This window comes from Aethina tumida, chromosome 1 (assembly GCF_024364675.1).
Source record: "Aethina tumida isolate Nest 87 chromosome 1, icAetTumi1.1, whole genome shotgun sequence".
NCBI classification, from domain to species: Eukaryota; Metazoa; Arthropoda; class Insecta; order Coleoptera; family Nitidulidae; genus Aethina; species Aethina tumida.
In genome coordinates this window covers 46,662,873-46,684,762 of record NC_065435.1, presented here as the reverse complement: position 1 = coordinate 46,684,762, position 21,890 = coordinate 46,662,873, and the positions used below count along the sequence as shown (strand labels likewise).

Genomic DNA, 21,890 nt, shown 5'->3' with positions numbered 1-21,890 from the left:
ATATATATATATATATATATATATATATATATATATATATATATATATATATATATAAGAGATAAATTGATAATATAAGACTTAAAATTAATGCAAATTTAAATTTATTGTATGCATCTTTAGTAACTGACTATTATTTGTTTAATTGAGCATTAAATTTGAAATAATATATTTCATAATTGTTCATACTTGTGTATTGCATGCATAATATAATGCGGAATATTTATAACACATATAGATTTTAGTTTATATATAGAATTTATTATAATTAACGCATAATTTAATTGATTTAAAATTTTTAAATAACACGCATGTTGGGGGCTGGTTCATGCGCACTTTCAATCAAGCAGATCAAATAACTTTACGAAATTCGGTGGCCGAGTAATCCACAAAACCCTTATTATGTTAATCGATCTTTATTTCGTATTCAGTATTTTTCTTGGTAAGTTTAAATTGATGTAATTCTAGTAATAAAATGTGTTTGTTTAGCTTTTTTTTTCGTGCATAATTCTGTTTGTTTAAATGTTGAATGACTGTGAGTGTGGACAAATTTTGTCAAATGTAGGGATTTTATTGGGCACCTGTCTCAAATTTTTACTAATATTATCGTTATCAAGTGCCTTTAATAGAAGTACTTAAGGTACGAGTTACATATTTATATCTACAGTTAGAACTTTTCTGTGAAAATTGTGGGACTCTCAGTTATTTTTTTGTCCTGCGTAACATCAAACCCTCTTCGACCTGTGAATGATATTTCTAAATTTTCCTACAACCCCAGGAATACCGAGAATTATTCATTTTACTAAGAAAATCCCTTTATTGATAAAGTTTAAATAAAATATTAGTCAATTTGAGCGAACATGATGCGTGTTTAAGCCAATTTTCACATCAAAGGGATTCACCCATGTGTCCTATCAACTGTGAGTCACGGATTTCTATTTATATCTGGGGTTTCACATACTTATCTTGTTGTATTAAATTTACTATGGTATACAAATTGATGAATGTTTATCTATTTGCCTGATACGTAATTTCTTAAGAGTAATTGCAAAGTGTAAATTATTTTGTTGTTGAAAGTTTTTTGTTTTTTAGGGATAAAATCAGTTGTTTCAATACAAATAAATTACATCAAGGTTCCTGCAGCTGTTAAAAATGACTCACAACATCCCGTTATCTTGGATTGCAACTATTCCATTAGACCCGATGACACAGAAGTCGTTGTTAAATGGTACCTAAATGATGAAGTCGTCTACCAATGGATTCCACCTCAAAAACCACAAAGTTTGGGTATCATAATCAACAAGTTTGTTAAAGAATATATGTGACAATTATTTTGTTGTTTCCAGGTGTCCTCAAGAACAATGTTGATTTGGAATATAGAGCGTCCGATGATCCAAAAACAGTGTTCAGGGCAGTAAAAATAAACAATCCAACTGAAAAAATGGCAGGAGAGTACAAATGTTTCGTGTCAACATTCGCCGATGAGGATTTTAGCACAAAAAATATGATTGTCTTTGGTAAATAATGTTTAAACGTGGTGGCTGATGTAAAATTATAAATGTTTTAGAACCTGAGAGGTACCTAACAGTGGAAAAAAGTGGCGAAGATAATACCATTGTAAATTTCACATGTTCCGCATTTGACGTATACCCATCTCCAAAGTTAATTTTGTATAAAGATAATCGGGATGACTTTTACAATAAGTGAGTAGTCGTACACTTACTTAACCAAAACTAATATGAAAACTAACTAATATGGGTTCCAGAAATCGTTTACAAATAGTACACTGGGACATTAACAAAAATCAAAACGGACGATATTCTGTATCTGTAATTGCAACAGTTGCATCAGAACTTATAACTCCAGGCACCATAATTAGTTGTGAACTACGTATACCGGGCACAGGATATGTGAAAATAAAAAATATTTTGTATTATCCTTCACGTAAGTATGCAAAACTTGTTAAATAATAAATCTTTCAAAGACAATAAATAATTAACAACACAATATTTATGTTATTGTTTCTCTAATGGCTGATGTAGTAAAGGTACCTATACATACGAGTAAGATACACAGTTTAGAAAACTATTTCTCTTGATACCATTTATTGAAGCTTAACTACTTTTTCAATGTTATGGTGTTACCACAACTTTATTTCAAGAGAGCTTGCAAAAAAATATGTATCTATGTACGAGTAAAGTTGAAAGAATTTGAAATATTTCTGATAATTCTCAGACATTTGTAAGTCACTTTTATTAATAATATATTTTCTCCTTACATCTAATAGTTTATGAGATATAATCAACGATCTTCATTATTAGGCCACCTCACATTCCTATTTATTTTGTTGTTTATTTGATAACTCAATTTTTTCTGTGTCATGGTTCTAGTTCCCCAAATTTGACTGTTTTTTATTACCATTCTTTTAGAAAAAGCCATTAATTTTGCAAATATGCCATGTAAATTAAAATTAATATTAATAATATATTTATATAAAATTATTTAATTATTTTTATTTTCAACAGCTCCATCAAAGGGAAAAGGTAAAATAATTGAACTAATCCTATTGTTTGTTAGAAAATCTTATTAAAATTAGTTTATTTTCAGGTTTTATGGTCCAGCATGATTTGTGGATTATTTCCCTAATTTTTTATTGTCTGATTATGTGAATACTTGAGGTAGCAAGACAAAGAATCAGTTTGGAAATTGATGTTGTTTCACCGCAATATGATTTTAAAACATTGAATTAACACTGATGTTCGCTGTATTTATAAAAATAAGGCTAACAGTTTTTACTTATATATGTATTTGTCCTCTGGCAAAAAATGCCGCACGAACACAAAGCGCCGATAAACTTCAAAAGGCTTTGTAAATTAGCAAGCGGCACCTTTTGCTTGAGCCGACTTATAAACCCATTCCACAATATTATATCTAGAAGTGGACTTTGATTGTTGTAAATTATTATTTTATACTTGGCTGAAGACGATTGTTCAGCTTCATAAATTTTGTTTATATCCTGTACTTACTTGTAATATCTTAACTTATGCTTAATTGCCGTAATTATATGTATTTAATAAAATTTTAAAAATAACCATAACCAGTTTAATTAGATCTTTAAAAAATACTGTGAGAGTAAATTTTATAAAAAATATTTGAAATCAAAGTATTAATAGTAAATGTCCACTTTAATTATACATGATTGTACACCTAAGCAGTAATTATTATATTTTTATGAAATTGTTTTCTTTCGTGAATTGCTGTGACTTCATTGAACTTTGTACAATTTTTATGTCTAAATAATTATTTAGATTATAAAAGTGATCCCAAGTTTTCTATAGGGTTGGTGTTTGGAGATCGGGACAGGATTTCTGTTTGGGATTTTTCATGTTGAACCACATTTATTAAGAGCATCATTTCTTCAATATATGGAGCACATTGTTTTTTAATATATTCTTGTATGTACATAAATCCAGACGAATTGAAGTACAATTGAATCGCCACTATGTTTCACTGTGAATATTAGACTTGTCAGTGATCCCAAACAAGTTAAAATTGTACTTTCATATTTTAGAAAACAGAGTTAATCTTGTGGGTCGTGATTTCAGCAAATCTCATTACATTGGCGTTAATTTCAGTTGACGATAAGATTGTGTTCTTTTTTGATATTGGAATTATATGTTTATAAATTTTCCTTCTGGGTTTTCGAATACAGACAAATTCTTCGTAGCAACCTCTTGGCTGGTTTCTTTAAATTTTTTCATAATATGAGAAACGATTGAGTTACACACAATATCAAAACTCTTGGACCCCCCTCGTAAAACAGAAACAAAAACTAATATCAATATAACAATTTTTGACATCGTTCAACAATGTTTTCGTCTAGTTGTAACACATCACTAATTACAATTTTTCACTCTGGTGTAAATAACAATCAAAATAATTTGTTTCTACTTGTCGAAAAATGCCTGGAAGTCAAATTTCTGATTTCCCCCAATTTCAACGATACTTGCCATACGTAGATCATCTGTGATCAAAATAGTGTGATTATTTCAAGAGGAACTGTGCATAGAAGACTAGGTTGTGGACATCCAAGAGTAACAAATGTAAGCTAATTTTGTACGATGCAATCGTAATGTTACTGTCCCAACTGTAAGAAAACAGTTTAGAAGACTGATTTCTGCACCTAAAATCTGACGACGACTTGCTGATGCTAATTTAAGATTCAGACGGCCATCAAGAGTGCCTTGACAACTCCTCAGGAGCTAACTGTATCAATTCAAGACTTCATAAGAAGACATCAATAATTTAATTTTGTCAATGCCCCGGCGGATTAATTCATTCCTTCAGAACAGACATACAAATTTTAATAAACTACGTTTTTAGTTCTAATTTCTTTTTATTTTCCTTTCTATCAGTGTTACACCAAACCAAATAAACAAATATGCTTAAAAACCTTTCTAATAAAGCAACAAATTATGTACAATTAGTATCCAAAAATATTAGGGTGTTCAAGAGTTTTGATGGTGTATGTTTAGCCGAAAACTCTTAACCATCTCTCGATATTGGTAATGTTTTCTTACAGCTTTAGTTCGACTAATAATTAAATAATTATGGTAAGCAAAAGATCGCTAGTAAATAATCAATGTAAATTCACAGAGAGTAATAAAAGTCCACAAAGTAAAAAGTTTGTCCATTGAAAAAAGAAAACAATGTACTAAAATTTTGTATTTTTACTTAATAAATTTTATTTTTTTAACTAAAAAAATTAAAAGGTAAATTAAAGTCAATAACATCATTAATTCAATGAATCAATTTTCTTGAAATGTATGTGTGAATTTTAAGTGTGATAGAACATTTATCAACTAGAATAGTTTTTAGTCCCTCGAACTAGGGTAATTATGAAACAGTGACAATGCATCAAATTTATGAGGGCATATTTGCGCTGACATTTTAAATGTGAAACATTTTCATAACTGAACAGTAAAATCATCGCCAACATGCAGAGCACTAATGATATGATACGACTGTGCAAAGTATGTCCCAACGGTGAAAAACCAACAGCCTTATAATAATTTGAATACACAATTGTTGTGTAAAATGCAAAATTGCCATAATTAAGCTTTTCATGGTGCCTGGCACGATTTTATGTCACAATTTAATTGCCTATTTGAAAAGTTGCGCCGTGGAAAATGTCGTTTAAATATCCAACTAATCACCATGCGCTAGTTTTATGTGCATCTCAGATGTTTAATTAAGATTTTTCCAGTTAATAACAGGAAAATATACTGGAGGAAGTTTTACTACAGTATAAATAAAATTTCCATAATGCTTAAACTTATCTTATCAAATAAAACAAACAGATTAGGAATAAATTAATGAACAAACTTTATTTGAACTGTTACACAGTTAGAAGTTAAGGCTGGTAAAATTACTATTAATATAATAGCAACATTGTCAAGACGATAAATATAAAAAATATTACAATTTTTAATATGTACATTTACACACAGAAAACCATTCTTAATATTAACATTGTCAAAAATACATTTTTAAACCTGTAAACCATAAAAACATATTTTCGAACAAACTTGATCAACAGTTTTAAATTCTATATTTAATATTTAAAAAGTTGTAAAAATGCAATGTCTATCATTAAAATGAAAATAGAATTAATTTCACAAATCATTTACAAATCTTAATGTCGATATAATTATAAACAAGTATGTTTTCCAAAAACAAATCGAAAATTTACAACACTATCCAAGATACATTATTAATAGTTTTCACACACCACATTAAAGAGGTCCATCAGTTTGAATTGTTCACCAATTCTTCTCTGGACGATTCAATGACTTGTTTCCGCAACGAAGTCAGCTGCTTTAAATAAGCGCTCGGACTGCAACTCGGTGCCCTGTGTCTTCGGTAACTCCTCCTCGGCAAACTGCCGTAGTCCGAAAAAGTTACCGGATTACTTTCCAACGAGGAGTCCTCGACGTAATTCGAAGTGCTGCTCAAGTCCCAAGGATTGAACGAGAACGGTTGCGACAACCTGTCGGAAACTTCCTCGTGGAGCGAACAAGCGGAAGAGGTCATTCTCTCCGGTATAAAATTAATTTTCTCCCCCAGTCTTCTGCACGAGTCCTCGAGCAACGCCTCGAATTTATTTACGGGAATCGACTTGCCGTACTGAGTGAAGCTGTCGGAATATTGAGCCGAATAAGTTTGCGTGAAATTGTGTCCCTGCAATATTTTATCCGTTTGTGTTTCGGCGTGGTCGGAAGGTTTTTGTCTTTTGACCTTCCTCGGTCGGTTTGCGAACCTTTTCAGTCCGGATATGTCGTTCACCGTTACTTGTAAATCGAATTCGTCCTGAATGCTGGAGACGGGGCGTTCAGTTTTTACTGCAACAGCTGCTAAGTTAGACATCAGAGTGGTGGCTTCCTCCAAGAACGAAGACATGGCTTTTATCATTCGCTGATTGTCAGACTGTTTTCTTTCCTTTCGGAAATGGACTTTTTTATTATTTGCCATGTGATACTCTAAAGAATCGGGTATTTCGCAACACGAGTCTTCGATGCTGGAGTTGTTTGAGGTAATGTCGTCTTGTATTTCGGGATAGTTGTTTATTTGGCGCATAATTGACTTCAAAATCAACGGTTCCTTGACTGTCACACATTCTACACAACTCGCTTCTTTCGGTTCTATCACAACGGGCTTCGCCAACGTTGGGGCATCTGTTATGAAGGGTTGACAATAGTCATCCAATCTCTTTAGCAAACAAATTTCAGCAGCACATATTTTTGGTATGTCAATATTCGTGATCTGTTCTTTTAATGGTGGACTAACCTTGCAGGTGGCCTGGAAAACGTCAGGATAAACGAAAAAGTCCTCTTTCAAGCATTCATCTGCCGTAATGGGTAGAGCCGTTATGTCTGCATATTTCACGTTCAACGGATCATTACTGTTTACCGGTACGTCGTTTCCAGATAATGCATTCTGTTCCAGAGAATTATGATTGCTGATTAAATCTGGTGTTGGTAAATTAACATTTTGTGTGCTATCCTCCAAACTATCGTCCGATATGGTATCACCTGTTCTGTTGCTATTTATGTAATTGTGCGATATGTTTATGTTCACTGAACTGGTGTAAATTGGATTGTTCGGACACGACTCCGATATTATTTCGTAAGTCGGCTCTTGTAAGTTCGTCAAGTATTTAGCAAACGACACACTGCTAGTCCCCGGTTTCTCATTATCCTCTTTAACTTGAACCCCGCAAGATCTGCTGATTGTAAGTCCATTGTTTCCAGTTGTCTGATAGTTCATAAGGTTGCAGTCGGTGGATTTATCGACCATAGAAATTTGATCGGTGCAAGTTTCGCTGTCCTTAATCTCAAGCAAAGCCACCTTCAGATCGTCCACGTCCGTACATGTTTCTTTGACACGTAGGATAGGTAAATTGTCTGTTTGAATTTCCACATGCTTGTTTCTGTGGGCTCTCAGAGCCCTTTGTGTAAGCTCCCTCAATCTGAACCTCGCATTCGTGCAAATGGACGTTTCTCTTGGATTTGGAAGCTGATAGGAGTTAATGTCGTCCGTGTCTGTTGCAACCTCTTTTTTCTTTGATTTACTGTAAAGCCGATTGGTCACGGCCGCTATCATTTGAGCTCGAGGCTTAGTTGGTAGTCGCCTTATGGAATCAACTTTTGCCTTAACACTTTTCTCAGTCGTGCTAGCTTTGTCGACTTTATTGATCTCAGGAGGCTTCCTTTTTGGCGATTGCTTTGGAGATTTATTCTTTACTAGTGATTGTCTGCGTACAAGCGGTGGTAGAGATGATACGCTTGCTTTTCGGATGTTCTCATGGGAGCCAAACAATTTTGGTTTGTCTTTTTCCATGGTGATTTGCTGGTCTACACTGAAGGTTCGATGCAGCTTTTGTTTTTTGTTCTGTACAGTACTTGATACGTTCATTAAAGGCACCAAGGTTTCGGTGGTAATCTGATCTTTGTTACTAGCTTCGGATTTCGTTTCTGATTGACACTGATTTTCCTTGAGATCGGAAGTAACTTTTGGTATGTTCTCTAAACTTAAGGTATCAGTTAGTTCTATGGAACTTTCAAGATTTACGTCACTTAAATTTAGTTCGGGAAAATGATTCGCACTTTCACTGTCATCAGTTTCTAAATTAACGGAGGAGCAACTTGAAGTGTCACTTATTCCCGTATTAAGCCCACTGTCATTATCGTAAACTGTATTGTTTGTACGTGGCAATTTGTCGTCAACTTCTGTTGAAAATGTGGTCGGAGCTTCAAACATTGGGTCTTTAAGATTCACAGGAGTTAACTAAAATGAGAAATGTTATAAATTAGATGGGTACTGAAATGCTTTAAAAGATGGTGCGTTAATGGATTTGAAGACGGGAAGGCGTTAATGTACCTGGCTTTGAAGTTTGAGGAGTTCTCTCAGTCGGGCAATTTCTGCTCTCAATTCACGAATAGTGGCTTCATTGGGGTCCTCCACGTGCAATACGGGCTGAGAACGGATGAGTTTGGCTCTTTGCCCGAACCTCAATGTGTTCACGGACTCACTGTAACAGGAGCTCGATGGCGATACCGCTGGAACAAACGGGAATGCTATCAAAACAACTCTATTTTTGTGCGGAATCCAAGATGGTGATTGAATACTTAATCTATCAGATTTCAGTTTGTACTTAATATGGTCTTTAAATTACACTTAAGTAGTTACTCAAACAATGAACACATTACGATAATTAAATGCTACAAATTAATAATTATTGAATTAAGTTTAGATGCTCCAATAGGAAAGGCAGACCAACACTTTTACGTGTAATGATGTATGAATTCTACTTAGAATATTAAAATAACTTACTCGCTATCATAACCGTGTTTGAGTTTCCTGCGAGTGTATCTTTTAACAGCCATGTCAGGACTGAATCTCTGTACGGAACGAACCGCCTCTTTAGATTCAACCGGCTTGGAGCTTGATGTTGTAGCCGCTGTTTGTTGTTGGTCGTCGTTTGCTCAGCTGAAATTTTTAAAATAAATTATGTCGAAACGTGCATTCATAAGTTTCCGGATATTAATTGGCATGATGGATGCATCCTCGGATTGAAATAGAAATTTTCAACGCCAATAACTTTTTTTTATTAAATTTTATATAATTTTGATATTTGTGAATGGTCTATTTGGGCCAAGACAATATAAGTCAGCAAATATGACCATTTTAAATCCTAGAACCTCATATTATAAAAATCTGGTTTAGAAGAGGAGAAGAGAAATAGTATTTCTAATATTTTTGAGAACATTTTACAGGCTAAGAGGATGTTTTCCGAAGAACTTAATTATTCCAAATGGACTTCAACTGTAAACACTTAACTTGTTAAACAAGTACGCAGGACAATTCATGGGATGACCGAATCACAGCACCATCAACAAACAAAAAACAAAACGATACATCTCGATTGGATTTAGCGGAAAACGAAAAAGCCTGATCTTACATGTGGTGTCCAATTAATTTTGGCACGCATTTTCTGTCACATAATCACAACAAAAAACGGTTTTTCCGTCTCGTCGCTCTGATTGGAAGCACTTAGTTCTGTCGCCGTGCGTTTTGTCGTTTGACTCGGCCCGGAATACGAAAATATCGCATCCGCGCGGAATTAGACTGAAAAATGCATCTCTTCAACGATCTGCCGTCTCCTTCCCTGCTAACTGCAGTAGTTTATTCTGGTTGCAGCGCCGTGCTGCGTCCACGCTGATGTAGGTTTTCGTGGCGCTATTAAAATAGGTTACACTGCCTTAACACACAAACAATCTTGGAGTGCGTCAATTACCTATGCGAAATATAATTATCATGCATTTTTTCCATTTTGGAACATACAGTTGGTACAATTTTATGGTTAATACATAAACTTATAGAATTTATTATGGTAAACAAATTTTCTTGTCTTGGTTTAAATACAGTAGTTTCTATTGTCACGGTTCCAATATTTATTTGTCAACATCACGTTTGTTTCTTTAGTATTTGAAAGTGATTGGCGGATGCAATTTTAAATTGAATGTACCTGGAAGTGTCGGTAAATCTATTTTTGTATTTTTGATATCTGAAGGCAGCTCACACTTTTTGGCAAATGTTTTGATTTATTGATTACTTTATAAACGGTTTTGCATATTAAATCTTGATTGTAAAAAAACGTGTGAAATAAACAATGATTAGTTTTATTAGAAGTTTATCTAACACAACATATTCACCCGATTATAACCAGTAAATTACAATTGAATAGACTGATACTATCTATTTACTATATTACTATACTGGACAATTTGGCATACATCAACTCTGTGGCAAGTTTAGTTGGATTAACATCTTGCATGGTTCTTATTCGAAGTCAATATCTTCTTCCAATAAAAAGTTATTAGGAAGGGGACCTTAATGTGTAAATGCTGTTGTATTCAAATTAATAAATATTATAAATAATACGAAATATTAATGTATTTCAATGACATTAAATCCTTCATACATTTTATCTAAGCACGTTTAACTGAATAATATTACACAGAAATTTAAATTAGTTGTTTAGAAAAAAGAACATTTACAATTTTTGGCAAAGTTTCAAACCTTATCACTAAAACAAATAAAATTTATTTTTAATAAAAATTGAGATTTAAATCTCATAAATCATAGTTATAAATTGTAAACATTTATTGTTAGTTTATAAATATCATATAAAAATGTTAATGCATACAATAGTCACCAAACAGATAATGATAAAATGATAACTGTGTCATACATAGTATCGGACAAAACAAGAGTGACTACCTTAAATATTATATAAAATGTTTAAAAACTAAATTATAAAACATTTATTCAAGCCCACTACTTTTTTTCTCTTAGTTCAATTATGTCCCACTATTGTTTACGTTCAGTAGGGGGGAATCTGTTTTTATTCAATCATTTTTAAAAATCAAAAAAATATAATCGACAAAATTAAAGCGACTCGAATATTCAGTCGTATTTATATCTTGCATACACGTATAATATGGTCAACGTTTGTCGGCAGATTTAAAAAATAAAATTATTCAGGAAGATCGCAAAAAAATTATTATTTCTTGTTTTAAAACCAGTGGTATCAAAAACAATTAAAAGTTTTCGAATTCATGGAGAACGAGGTGAGCGAAGGAGAAAAACCTCCAGGTGAGGACACCCCGCACTTAAAAAATAAAAAAAAAAAAAACGGTTATTTTTTGAGCCCAAAATTTTTATTTTTAGGCCGAAATTATCCCATAAAAAGCCTGAAATTTCAGTACTAGGAATCGACAGAATTAACTGTTTAATTAACATCCATTATTTTATGAGCTATTTTTTTTTTCTTTTGACTATTCGTGAGCCCATAAAGTGCCAGAAATTCCTGCATATAAAATTTTTTGACTGGATAGCCCCAGCTTTACGGTAAAGCACTTTAAAAGTAAAAAAAGACCGGTTATTTTTCGAGTTCAAAATTTTTTCTTTTGGACCGATTAGCCCGAAATTCCCATATAATTGTTATGCCGTTTTGGCGAAGTACGACGTGCAGTTTTTCTCACCTAAAACCTCCGAAGCATTAGATCGTCGCATAAAAATGCTTATTAGAAATAATCTAAGGATGGATGTCTGCAACTCAAATTTAGCAGGGCTGCCAGGAAGGTGTTCAGTAAGAAAACCCTGTCTCTCAAAAAACAATTGAGAAGCAAGACTTCTTTTTCCTCATAGGCATCTGAACTGGACAGCAAAAGATTGGAAAAAAGTACTTCATCCAAAATATGTTACAACAATTATTATATATGAAGTGTTATGGGCCCGATTTACAAACTACAAGGTAAAATTGATCGTTTTGTGTATCGTAACATATTAGAAGATGTCTTGCTACCCTGTTGTAAATGGGAAATACCGTTAAAATTTATATTTCAGCATGACAATGACTCCAAACACACTGCTAGGCTTGTTAAAGAATGGTTTGTTCAACAAAAAATCAATGTCTTAAAGTAGGCAGAGCTCAATCTCCCGATCTTAATCTAAAAGAAAACTTATTGGAGATTGTGGATAAGAAGATTAGAGGAAATTGCATAACAAATAAACTAAATTTGTTTGAACAAATCAAAAATGTTTGGAAATAATTTTCAATCTAAAATCGTCTATGTCAAAAAGTGTGAGAATATTATAGCCAATAAAGGATACTGGACGAAATATTAAATATTAGGCCATTTACGTTGGATTTATACGCTTATTATAATTATTTAATCATTGGTCGAAGTGAAACTGTAAGAAAAATTCTTATTGTTTACTACTAAATAAGTCAATCGATTTCCGTATTATTCAAAAAAAAAATTGAGAAAGTGAGAAGTGGTAGCTACAAAAAAAACTTGAACAAACAATCAGTAATTGGATAATTCGAATGTCAAAAATCAATTCAATTCTATCGACAATTGAAATTGAAGCCAACCTGCAGAAAATGGGACTGAAATTAGTTCAAGGACAGTAAGAAATTGGTTAGTGGATGAGGGCTCGTTTGATCCCAAACCTATAAAAAAAATCCTGGTTTCTACTAAAAATGTAGTCCAATTTTGATTTGTTTAGAAACTTATTCACTGTACCACAGAACTGTAGGGAGGAACAATTTTTGGTAACGAATATAAATTCAATTTATAAAATGTTAAACGTTCTACAGAGACAAAAATGCATACAAGTTTGTATATACCCATAGTAAAATATGGTGACGGCTCAATTATACTATAAGATGCTTCAATTCTTCTGGCGTAGGCCCCTCTTAGATTGATTTATGTATGGAGAAATGATACTCTTAATAAATATGTTTTAACGTGAAAACGATTCCAAACACAAATTGAAAATTATGACAGATTGGTTAAAAGACCAAAATATCGATGTTTTATCTTGTCCGTCCTAAATCTACAGATATCAACTCCATAGAAAATATGGGAGATCACGTTTATAACCAAATTCTACATAAAAATTTTACAAATATATCTCATCACAGCAATTCAAGAAGCTTGAAGGAATATAGACTTGTGTATACGGAAAATGGTCTATGCCACGGAGATGATCCAAACTTGTGAAACAGAAAGGATATTAAATAAAGTGTTAATGTTCAATTAAATAACACAGATTTAATAATTAAAAATCCCTTTCAAAATTAAAGTTGCTATATTTATGTCCACCTCAATTCAATAAAAACAATAGTAAATTAGTATTATTTTAACAATTTAACAATTCACATCAAATAAAAAATATTTAACATTTTAAAAAGTTACTACGATGAAATGTATATATTAGTTTACCGAGACTAATAAATCGTGGTTCGACCTATCGAAAACGACTATATATAGTTAAACAAAAGACACTCACCTAATGCGGATATGACATTTCCCAAAGCAACAAGACTTTTGTTGATGTTGGCACCTTCTCGAAAACGACATGTACCATAGCAGCCGTGTTCGGCTCGTTCGCTGCCTGCGAGGTCCACCAGGTGCAACTTCACACCCCCGTAACAGACGCTGAAAACCGAATGACTGCGGCTCGATCGGGGGTTGTTGAAGGTGGCGGCGACGCGACGCCTATTGTTCCCAATCTCCAGACAACCGATCAGATCGTTCGATGATCCGACTGGATGCTCCGTCAATCCTAAGTCAAAATAAACACTATGAGGGGAATGTGGAGTGGTTCAGGCAGACACAGGTGATTTGTAAATTGGGGAGGGAATTCTGTTTACATCTTGTAAATGAGTATTTCTAACGGTGTTTGTGTACTTAATTAACCCACACTCTGTACTCCGGGTAAATGGAGTAAGGAAACAATTAGAATTAGAATGTGAAAATTGTCACTTAACTATCTATTGTTATATTCTTGGGTCTATAAACTAATAAATTAACGGCAAGAGGTTTTATGCTTGTTCCCATACGGTTTCATTCATTGACTGTATTGCATAACAAAAAATACAGATAACTAATCTAGAAACGGCATTGTTTGTTTATTATGAAACGAACACTAATCAGAATATTTTAATTGTATGCTAAAATGTTCCAATTCTCAGGTCCATTACTCGGAACTACTGGAATAAATGAGTTTTCGCAAATCTTTTTAAAAAATGTTTTCTCTTACCTTGGACGTATGGGCCTTTTTTGGGATGCTCCCTAACTTTTAGAGGTTTGTGGACTTTTTTCTCAACGTCTCGGCATAGGAGATCTCTCACTTTTTCATTGTAAATTTCCAAGTAACTGTAACAATAAATAATATCACTGCAAATACACTTTTAAATCATTTTAATTTAAATAGTTACTCCTAAATTTTATTGATATATATTGAAGATTTTTTTGTCAAATTTTATTTTATTATAATTAACATCTAACATTAATTATTTATTTTTATCATGATACATAATTTACAAAGTGTAATATGAGATTAGTGAAATTTACTACTTTTTTTGAGAATTTTATTATAATTTCAATATATTTATATAAATGTCAATTCCATTAAATTAATTTACATTTTTAGTTACAGTTTAGTCTTTTAAAATCTTTTTAAGTTTCTTCTGTGCTGTGTAAATAATTTTAAATTATATAAAAAAGTAAAATTCAGAATTTAATTTTAAAAATTAAATAATTATATTTTTAATTATAGTTTAGTTTTCTAAAATCTTTTTAAATTTCTTAATTAAGTTTAAATATGAAACAAAGCTAAAATTCAAAATTTAATTTAAAAAATAAAATAATTCTTTACATTTTTAATTATAGTTAAGATTTCTAAAATATTTTAAAGTATCTTCTGTTCTGTGTAATTAAGATTAAATATGAAAAAAAAGTGAGAAATTCAGGATTTAATTGAAAAAATAAAATAATTTACTTTTTAATTACAGTTAGTCTTCTACAATATTTTTTAAATTTCTTCTATTCTGTGTAACTAAGTTAAAATATGAAAAAAAGTGAAATTCAGAATTTAATTTAAAAGATTAAATAATTTACATTTTGAATTATAGTTTAGTATTCTAAATTATTTTAAAGTATCTTCTGTTCTGAATAATTAAGTTTAAAATGAAAAAAAAATTGAAATACTGAATTTAATTTAAAAAATAAAATAATTATTTACATTTTTAATTATAGTTAAGACTTCTAAAATCTTTTAAAGTATCTTCTGTTCTATGTAATTAAGTTTAAATACGAAAAAAGTGAAAAATGCAGAATTTAATTGAAAAAATAAAATAATTTACTTTTTAATTACAGTTAGTCTTCTACAATCTTTTTAAATTTCTTCTATTCTCAGTAACTAAGTTTAAATATGAAAAAAAAGTGAAATTAAGAACTTAATTTAAAAAATTAAATAATTTACATTTTTAATTATAGTTTAGTATTCTAAATTATTTTAAGGTATCTTCTGTTCTGTGTAAGTTGAATATGAAAAAAAATTGAAATTCAGAATTTAATTTAAAAAATAAAATAATTTACATTTTTTATTATATTTAAGACTTCTAAAATCTTTTTAAGTATCTTCTGTTCTGTGTAATTAAGTTTAAATATGAAAAAAAATTTGAAATTCAGAATTTAATTTAAAAAATAAAATAATTTTCATTTTTTATTATAGTTAAGACTTCTAAAATCTTTTTAAGTATCTTCTGTTCTGTGTAATTAAGTTTAAACATGAAAAAAAAAATTGAAATTTAGAATTTAATTTAAAAAATAACTTGATAAAAAAATTTACCAGAAAAATTGGTCTCCAAAAACTAACCAATTAACAAATCAATTAATGTCACACTTGCAACACCAAACAAGCGATCGCGAACGCGAACACCAACCGTTTAATAAGTCCCAACGGCGTTTTTCTGAGAGGAAATACAATTTTCGCGTGACATCCGACCGGCAAGCGTTCTGTGCAATAACCGTACACGAACTGAGGCACCGTCGAAAACGTTTGTAAAACTGCTTTGCACTTTGTTAAGTTGTCTGAAAGTTGTACAAGTGTTTTGGCGGTCGCATTGTTGCCCAGCACGAAACCAATTCTTATTCGTTTCATTTAATTTTCATCTCCCGTTTTTGTTTCTCCCACATTCATGTTCGTCGGTTCGACCGATTTATGGCAATGTGAATTGCAACCGCCCGCAATATTTTATATATGTCTGGCACCGATGGATAAATCGCAAAGTGTTGGGTTGCATGGAATAGAAATATTTATGTTTTTTATATAGAAAAATGTTATTTCGAATGCACTGTAGCTTGGGGGTGTAAAGGGGTGACTGAACTGGGGTCAAGTTAATTTTAATAAATGTTATAAAATTAACTTAATTTGTCAGATTTTTATCTCCAAGTCTTTATTTTAATTACCCAAGTGATACGCCGCGCCAGATAATTAAAAGTACAACAAAATTATTAATAAAAAACACCTAATTACAAGCCCAATTTATCAAGCAATTTTTTTTTGTCGCGTGCCTAATAGTACGTAGAAAAAATGCGGTTGGAACAACGTTCAGACAAAGAAAGTGTCGATCTATTTTAAGACCACGGTCACGATTAATAAACAAAAGTAAATCGTTCCAGAAAGTATCAAAGTTGGGCAATTTAAGGTAATTGTTTCAGAAGAGTCCTGTCGGCGTCGAAATGAAGACGCCTCCGAAAGTAAGTTTTGCCGCGGCGGCCCAAGTGTTGGCGGCACACCGCTGGTCGATAAATAATCAAAAACGTCCTTGCATGTGTGCAGGCGATGAGAACAACTTCTGCCAGCTATAGATAACGTACGTGTGTGTGTTTATATTAACTAGGAATTTTTACGCAGATTTTTATCCGAACCGTCGACGTGTTTTACTGGCTAGAAAGTGGAACGGCCCGCAGGCGGAAAATTTGTTTTTAATACGTTTTTAATTTAGAACATATCGAATTTTTTATCACCAACTTTGGTACTGTAAACAGTTACAGAACAGTTATTATTGTTTGTTCGAAGTATTATTTATGGACATGTCTTCTACCTAACTGAGATTTTCATTTCTGAAACTTCATTTCCGACGGCCGTTTCTTCCAAATAGTCGAACAATTTTTCGCACAGCTTGGGCGTCAGTCCGGGATCATGGGGAAATCCCATCATCGTGTGCGTCTTTCCGGAAGAACTCTGACCGTAGGCCAAAACGCAAGAGTGGTATCTGTTCTTGATTGCTTTGCCGATGACACTTTCGATGGCCTCGAACACCTAAAAATTATCGGACGTTACAATTATCCCGTTTTAAATGGCCAGTTTCGTTAGTAGAACACAAAATATTTGCATTTATTGAGGCACCTGATCTTGGGTGGACGTCTCCTCGAAGGCATAGTCGAAGGTAAATCTCCTGGTGCGTTCCCGGCTGTCCCCCGCGTTCTGCTCAGGTACCTAAACAAGCGAGACACAGACCGAAATTAGATCAAAGCGGGCGACGCTGATTATGTCAAATTAATATGAAAGGCGAAAATGCGAAATTAAGGAGTCCTGGCACCCGAACACACGGCAGGGCCTTCGTTATGTTTTGACTCGATGATGAAGTCTAATGTAATATTTCATTGCACGTGGATCATTTTTGAAGTATTTATGGTTTATAGGAATATAATTAAGGTGCGTCGCAGTGCGTTTAACTTTCTCGTAAACGGCAGCTTTACTTAAGCTTTTATTTGCTGTTTGCACGAAATATTACATTACCTAATCTAACCTAATATAATTTATTGCTTAAATTACCCATTCATTATCTGGTTATAATAATACTAATAATTAAACTTTATTAAATAAGTTATTTGAAATAAATAGACAAAGATGAATGGAACATTTTGAACATGTAAATGGCAGAGAATATAGATAACCTGGTTTTCTTAATTGTTTATATAAAGTCCAGTTAGATTGGAAACTCCGTTTGTGTGCAACCTGACTTTATAATTAGAACTGGTGGTAAACTTATAAGCGTCGACAGATATGAGTGTACTGGTCTAAAAATAAAATGGCAATGTGTCTTGACCACATCTTATCAAACAATTTAATCTAATCGGTGTTTTTTATTTTGAAGCACAAGCTACTACTATTTACATACTTGCCTTAACGTTAGTTATGGCTATTGTGCATCCATTTTCTACATCTATCACAGATATTGAGTCGGTCTCCCTGTAACATAAATTATGTATGTGTTAGTAAACAACAAACTTCTTATCTTATTTACATATTATTCTTAACAATAAAAATCAGTGGCTTAGGTCTGTAATCCCAACATATAGTTAACTAAAGTAAGTACATTAATTACTTAATTAATCTGAAAATTAATTGAAACATTACTGTACATATATTGTGTACAATAAAAAAGGCAACACCTAGATATAATTGATTTATTCCATTTTTTACAAAAATATTAACCTGTTACAGAATAATAATTGATTAAAAAATTAAACAAAAATCTTAAAGCATAAATTGACAGAAACTAATGATGAGTCGGACCCCCTCTTTGTTTAAAACACTCCCTGACGCGACGTGGCATCGATCTAATGAGATTATTGATATTTTCTTGTGGTACCTACCTCATCGTACACGAACAATCTGACGTCTTAGTTCATTAAGATCTGTGGAGGGCACTGTAAATTCGTTAAGCGTCGCCCCATCATATCTCACACATGTTCGATTGGGGAAAGGTTTGAAGATCTGTATGGCCAAGGCAGTAAGTTCACATGGGAGGTTTCTAGGAAGTTGTATGTATTCCGGGCAAAACGTGGATGGGCAAATATGTCCAAAAAGGGCATAAATCCGTAGGTTAAAAGACCTTATACAGAGGTAAACAGATCGAATACCAATTGCAGTGTGTCTTCTGGAATATCTGGCTTTACTTCTTCTGCCCTCTTCACTTCATGACTACCAACATTGACTTCAAATTTTAATCATTTCTTATTTCATTAGATTTCTTATTCAACAGAAATTTTATGAAAATATCTGAATGCGTTCTGGGTGTTGCGTTTGTTTTACAGTTAGTATATGAACATACACATAAAATCATGTTAACACTGAATTGTGGAACGCAGAAGGTATTTTATTTTCACCTGTTCTGAAAATTCCTGTCTAAAACAATTAATCCTATGGACAAGGAACATATATAACGTAACGCATTGGCTGCGTTGAGTATTTTCTTCAGTCGAACATGAAAGAAAGCAATTCTCTTTTTGCCAATAAAGAATTCAGAGCATTCTACTACATGACATCAGTGCTGTGAATTCAGTAAATCAAGACGAGTGAATTTCAAGCTTCCGTACAAAAATTTAAAACAAACAAGAATGGCACTGCGTATAGATTTCAGAGCATTCAGTCATATTGTAAAAAATGCAATAATTGCGTACGTCCAATTAAACATATTTACCTCTAAACTCGACTTGAATGCACGCACGTATTTCCAGAATAATTATGAAAGAGCAACTGTTATATTTCAAGACCGCATACTTTTCCCCAACGCTCCTTGCTTTCCTTCATTGCCATGCTCCTTTTTTCTCTTACCTATCCAAGAATATATTCAACGTTCATACCGAGGTTATTTATAAGATGACAGCATATGCACGCACGTGAAAATATTAATTGGATGCATTAAGGGATGAAATTTCATCTGGTTGTTATTATGACTGGTTCTAATTTGTTTTCGAAATAGATTTGTATTTACTTTAATGCTTCTGACGAAGTAATTCCGCCACATAAATCAGTGGTGGATATGATTTTTGAAGTTATTTTATACATCATAAAACTGTTCTGTTTTCTTTGACAACATTCGAAAAACTTATAACCGACTTATGGACCGGTGGAAAGAAATATTGCAGGATTATAAATCACAGGACACCGCGTGCTTTGAGCTTCGGAGATCCGCTAAAATAGATATAAAAACATGCATCAACGTCGACACGGCGTAGATGAAAGTGTTCCGCAGCTTTGGAGACAAAGAAGCGCAATTCAGATATCACTGGTGAACTTACAAGATAGTAGTAAATACGGTCTCACGTGTGTCAAACGGAAACGACTAAAAATAGCGACCCTCCTGTTTTCTTACTATGCAAAAAGAAAGGTTTTTTTTTACTTCAAAGTCTGGCAATTAGAGGACTGGGAGTAACATTCTGGAAGCGGGAGTTTCATCAATGTTGAATGAATGCACATTTCTGCAAATATTATAATTTCATTAAAAAATTAAATAATGGATAAAAATATTCATTTTTTATATTATATGAGTTGAGCCCTCTTAATTTAGTATTTTGTTCTATATAAATCAGTACTGATGATGATTTTTATTTACATTTACTTGTATAAAAGTCTTATGCCATTTTAAGTTCGTCAAGATTATCTAAGGTCATTTAGACAGAGTTCAGCTTTTCTATGTTATTTTAAGGAGCAGGAGCGTTTCGTTCTTTTTGGGGTGTGTACACTTGTGGGAATTTCATGTTAAGCTGTTTGTTTACTAATTGCTGACACAAGCTATGTGCCTTGAACAACATTTAACATACTACTCCCGGTTCCAACTATTCATATAATCTTAACTATTTTGTCCTAATGTTGATTATCAGCAGAAACAACATTCACTGTTATTTCAACTGCAATAAACATGTTATTAAAAACATAAAATATTAAATAAATTCCTTGGAGCATGTCCTGTAATTTGTTGTTGATATTTTTTACATGTTTGTTTTGTAGCAACTCTGAAATGTTGCCCCATCCAACCACCATATAAACATATATTTTTTTTAATAACACACAGAATCAAAATATTTAGCACAAAAATTACATTAATGACACTGGTTTTGACAATATTGCGTTTGATAAATAAAACGGGGAATTAAAAATCTTTCACAGCATCAAAATTTACACAATAACTATCATAAAATTTGGTTGAAATTGTCAATAAAAATTTTAATAAAGCCAAAATACGGAGCAATTAAATTGTCATGCAAATCAAAAACAAATAATTACCTCTGAGACAGTGGTCTAACTCTCACAGCAACCTTGAGATGTGTCATGTTGCACCTTCAGTTTGTATCAGGACGTCCGACTGTTATTTTCCATAACGATTTCCATCAAAATACGATTGTGAAAAACTAAAAACGTTCGTCCATTCGTTTTATTTATACGATAGAACGAGATATTTTCATACACACAAGAGGCAGCGTGTCGTGCACTGGGCAGCATCCAGAGTCTATGTAGATGTTGCTTAGCTGCAGCGCCGCTTGGTTCTAATTTTGTGGACTGCATACCCCACTAATTGGTTGGAAATGTTTTTTTTTTTTCTTGAGGCGGCACTGGTTCACCTGCAGGGGTGTTAAAGGGGTGATATTTTTAGATTTTTTTCAACGTCCGTCAGTCTTGAAAAAAAAAAATAATTAATATACATTTCTCTGGATGAATTTTTACAAACGGGGCCAAAGGTAATTAAAAAGTAGCAATACATTTTTATTTATTATTTTTATAGGATATACTCACAGAACGTCCTCCACATCCATTATCAAAAGTCGCCAAATAACAAATAAATATGGGTCAAAATATCAAACGCAATGAATTTCAAAATAGAGAAGGCTCAAGATAATAGTAACTATTTTATATATAATCAAAATTAAATTATTTTTTCTTAAAAAATTTCATTCTCATCGACACTTATGCCATTAATCACATGGATTATTTTTGTTAAATATGATATTGCTGTTCTCCTAATTGTAAACTAACAGAAATAGATTTGTTAATTAGCCATCCAATTATTTTTTACAACCTATAAGAGTATTTATTAATAGAAAAATACGAAAATAGCAAAATAAAACTATGAAGTAACAAAATTTATGATCAACTATTTGCAGTCATGACTGTATGCAACC

The 21,890-nt window shown here is 32.4% G+C and overlaps 2 protein-coding genes across 2 annotated transcripts; one reads left to right on the top strand and one right to left on the bottom strand.

Annotated features, from left to right (window-relative positions):
• Positions 1–370: 370 nt before the first annotated feature.
• On the top strand, positions 371–3,070 carry LOC109599087 (uncharacterized). The gene is made up of 7 exons (XM_049962143.1): positions 371–442; positions 1,093–1,287; positions 1,347–1,517; positions 1,568–1,703; positions 1,766–1,944; positions 2,526–2,543; positions 2,608–3,070. Exons 1-7 carry the CDS (start codon positions 403–405, stop codon positions 2,667–2,669), a joined length of 801 nt encoding a protein of 266 aa, XP_049818100.1. The 5' UTR covers positions 371–402; the 3' UTR covers positions 2,670–3,070.
• A 2,382-nt stretch (positions 3,071–5,452) lies between these two features.
• Positions 5,453–21,374, bottom strand: LOC109598492 (kinesin heavy chain-like). Its single transcript, XM_049962135.1, has 9 exons — positions 20,998–21,374; positions 18,111–18,177; positions 17,332–17,421; positions 17,027–17,244; positions 14,176–14,291; positions 13,423–13,698; positions 8,893–9,048; positions 8,440–8,618; positions 5,453–8,346 (listed from the first exon to the last, which is right to left on the bottom strand). Exons 1-9 carry the CDS (start codon positions 21,042–21,044, stop codon positions 5,809–5,811), a joined length of 3,687 nt encoding a protein of 1,228 aa, XP_049818092.1. The 5' UTR covers positions 21,045–21,374; the 3' UTR covers positions 5,453–5,808.
• Between the last annotated feature and the right edge of the window lie 516 nt (positions 21,375–21,890).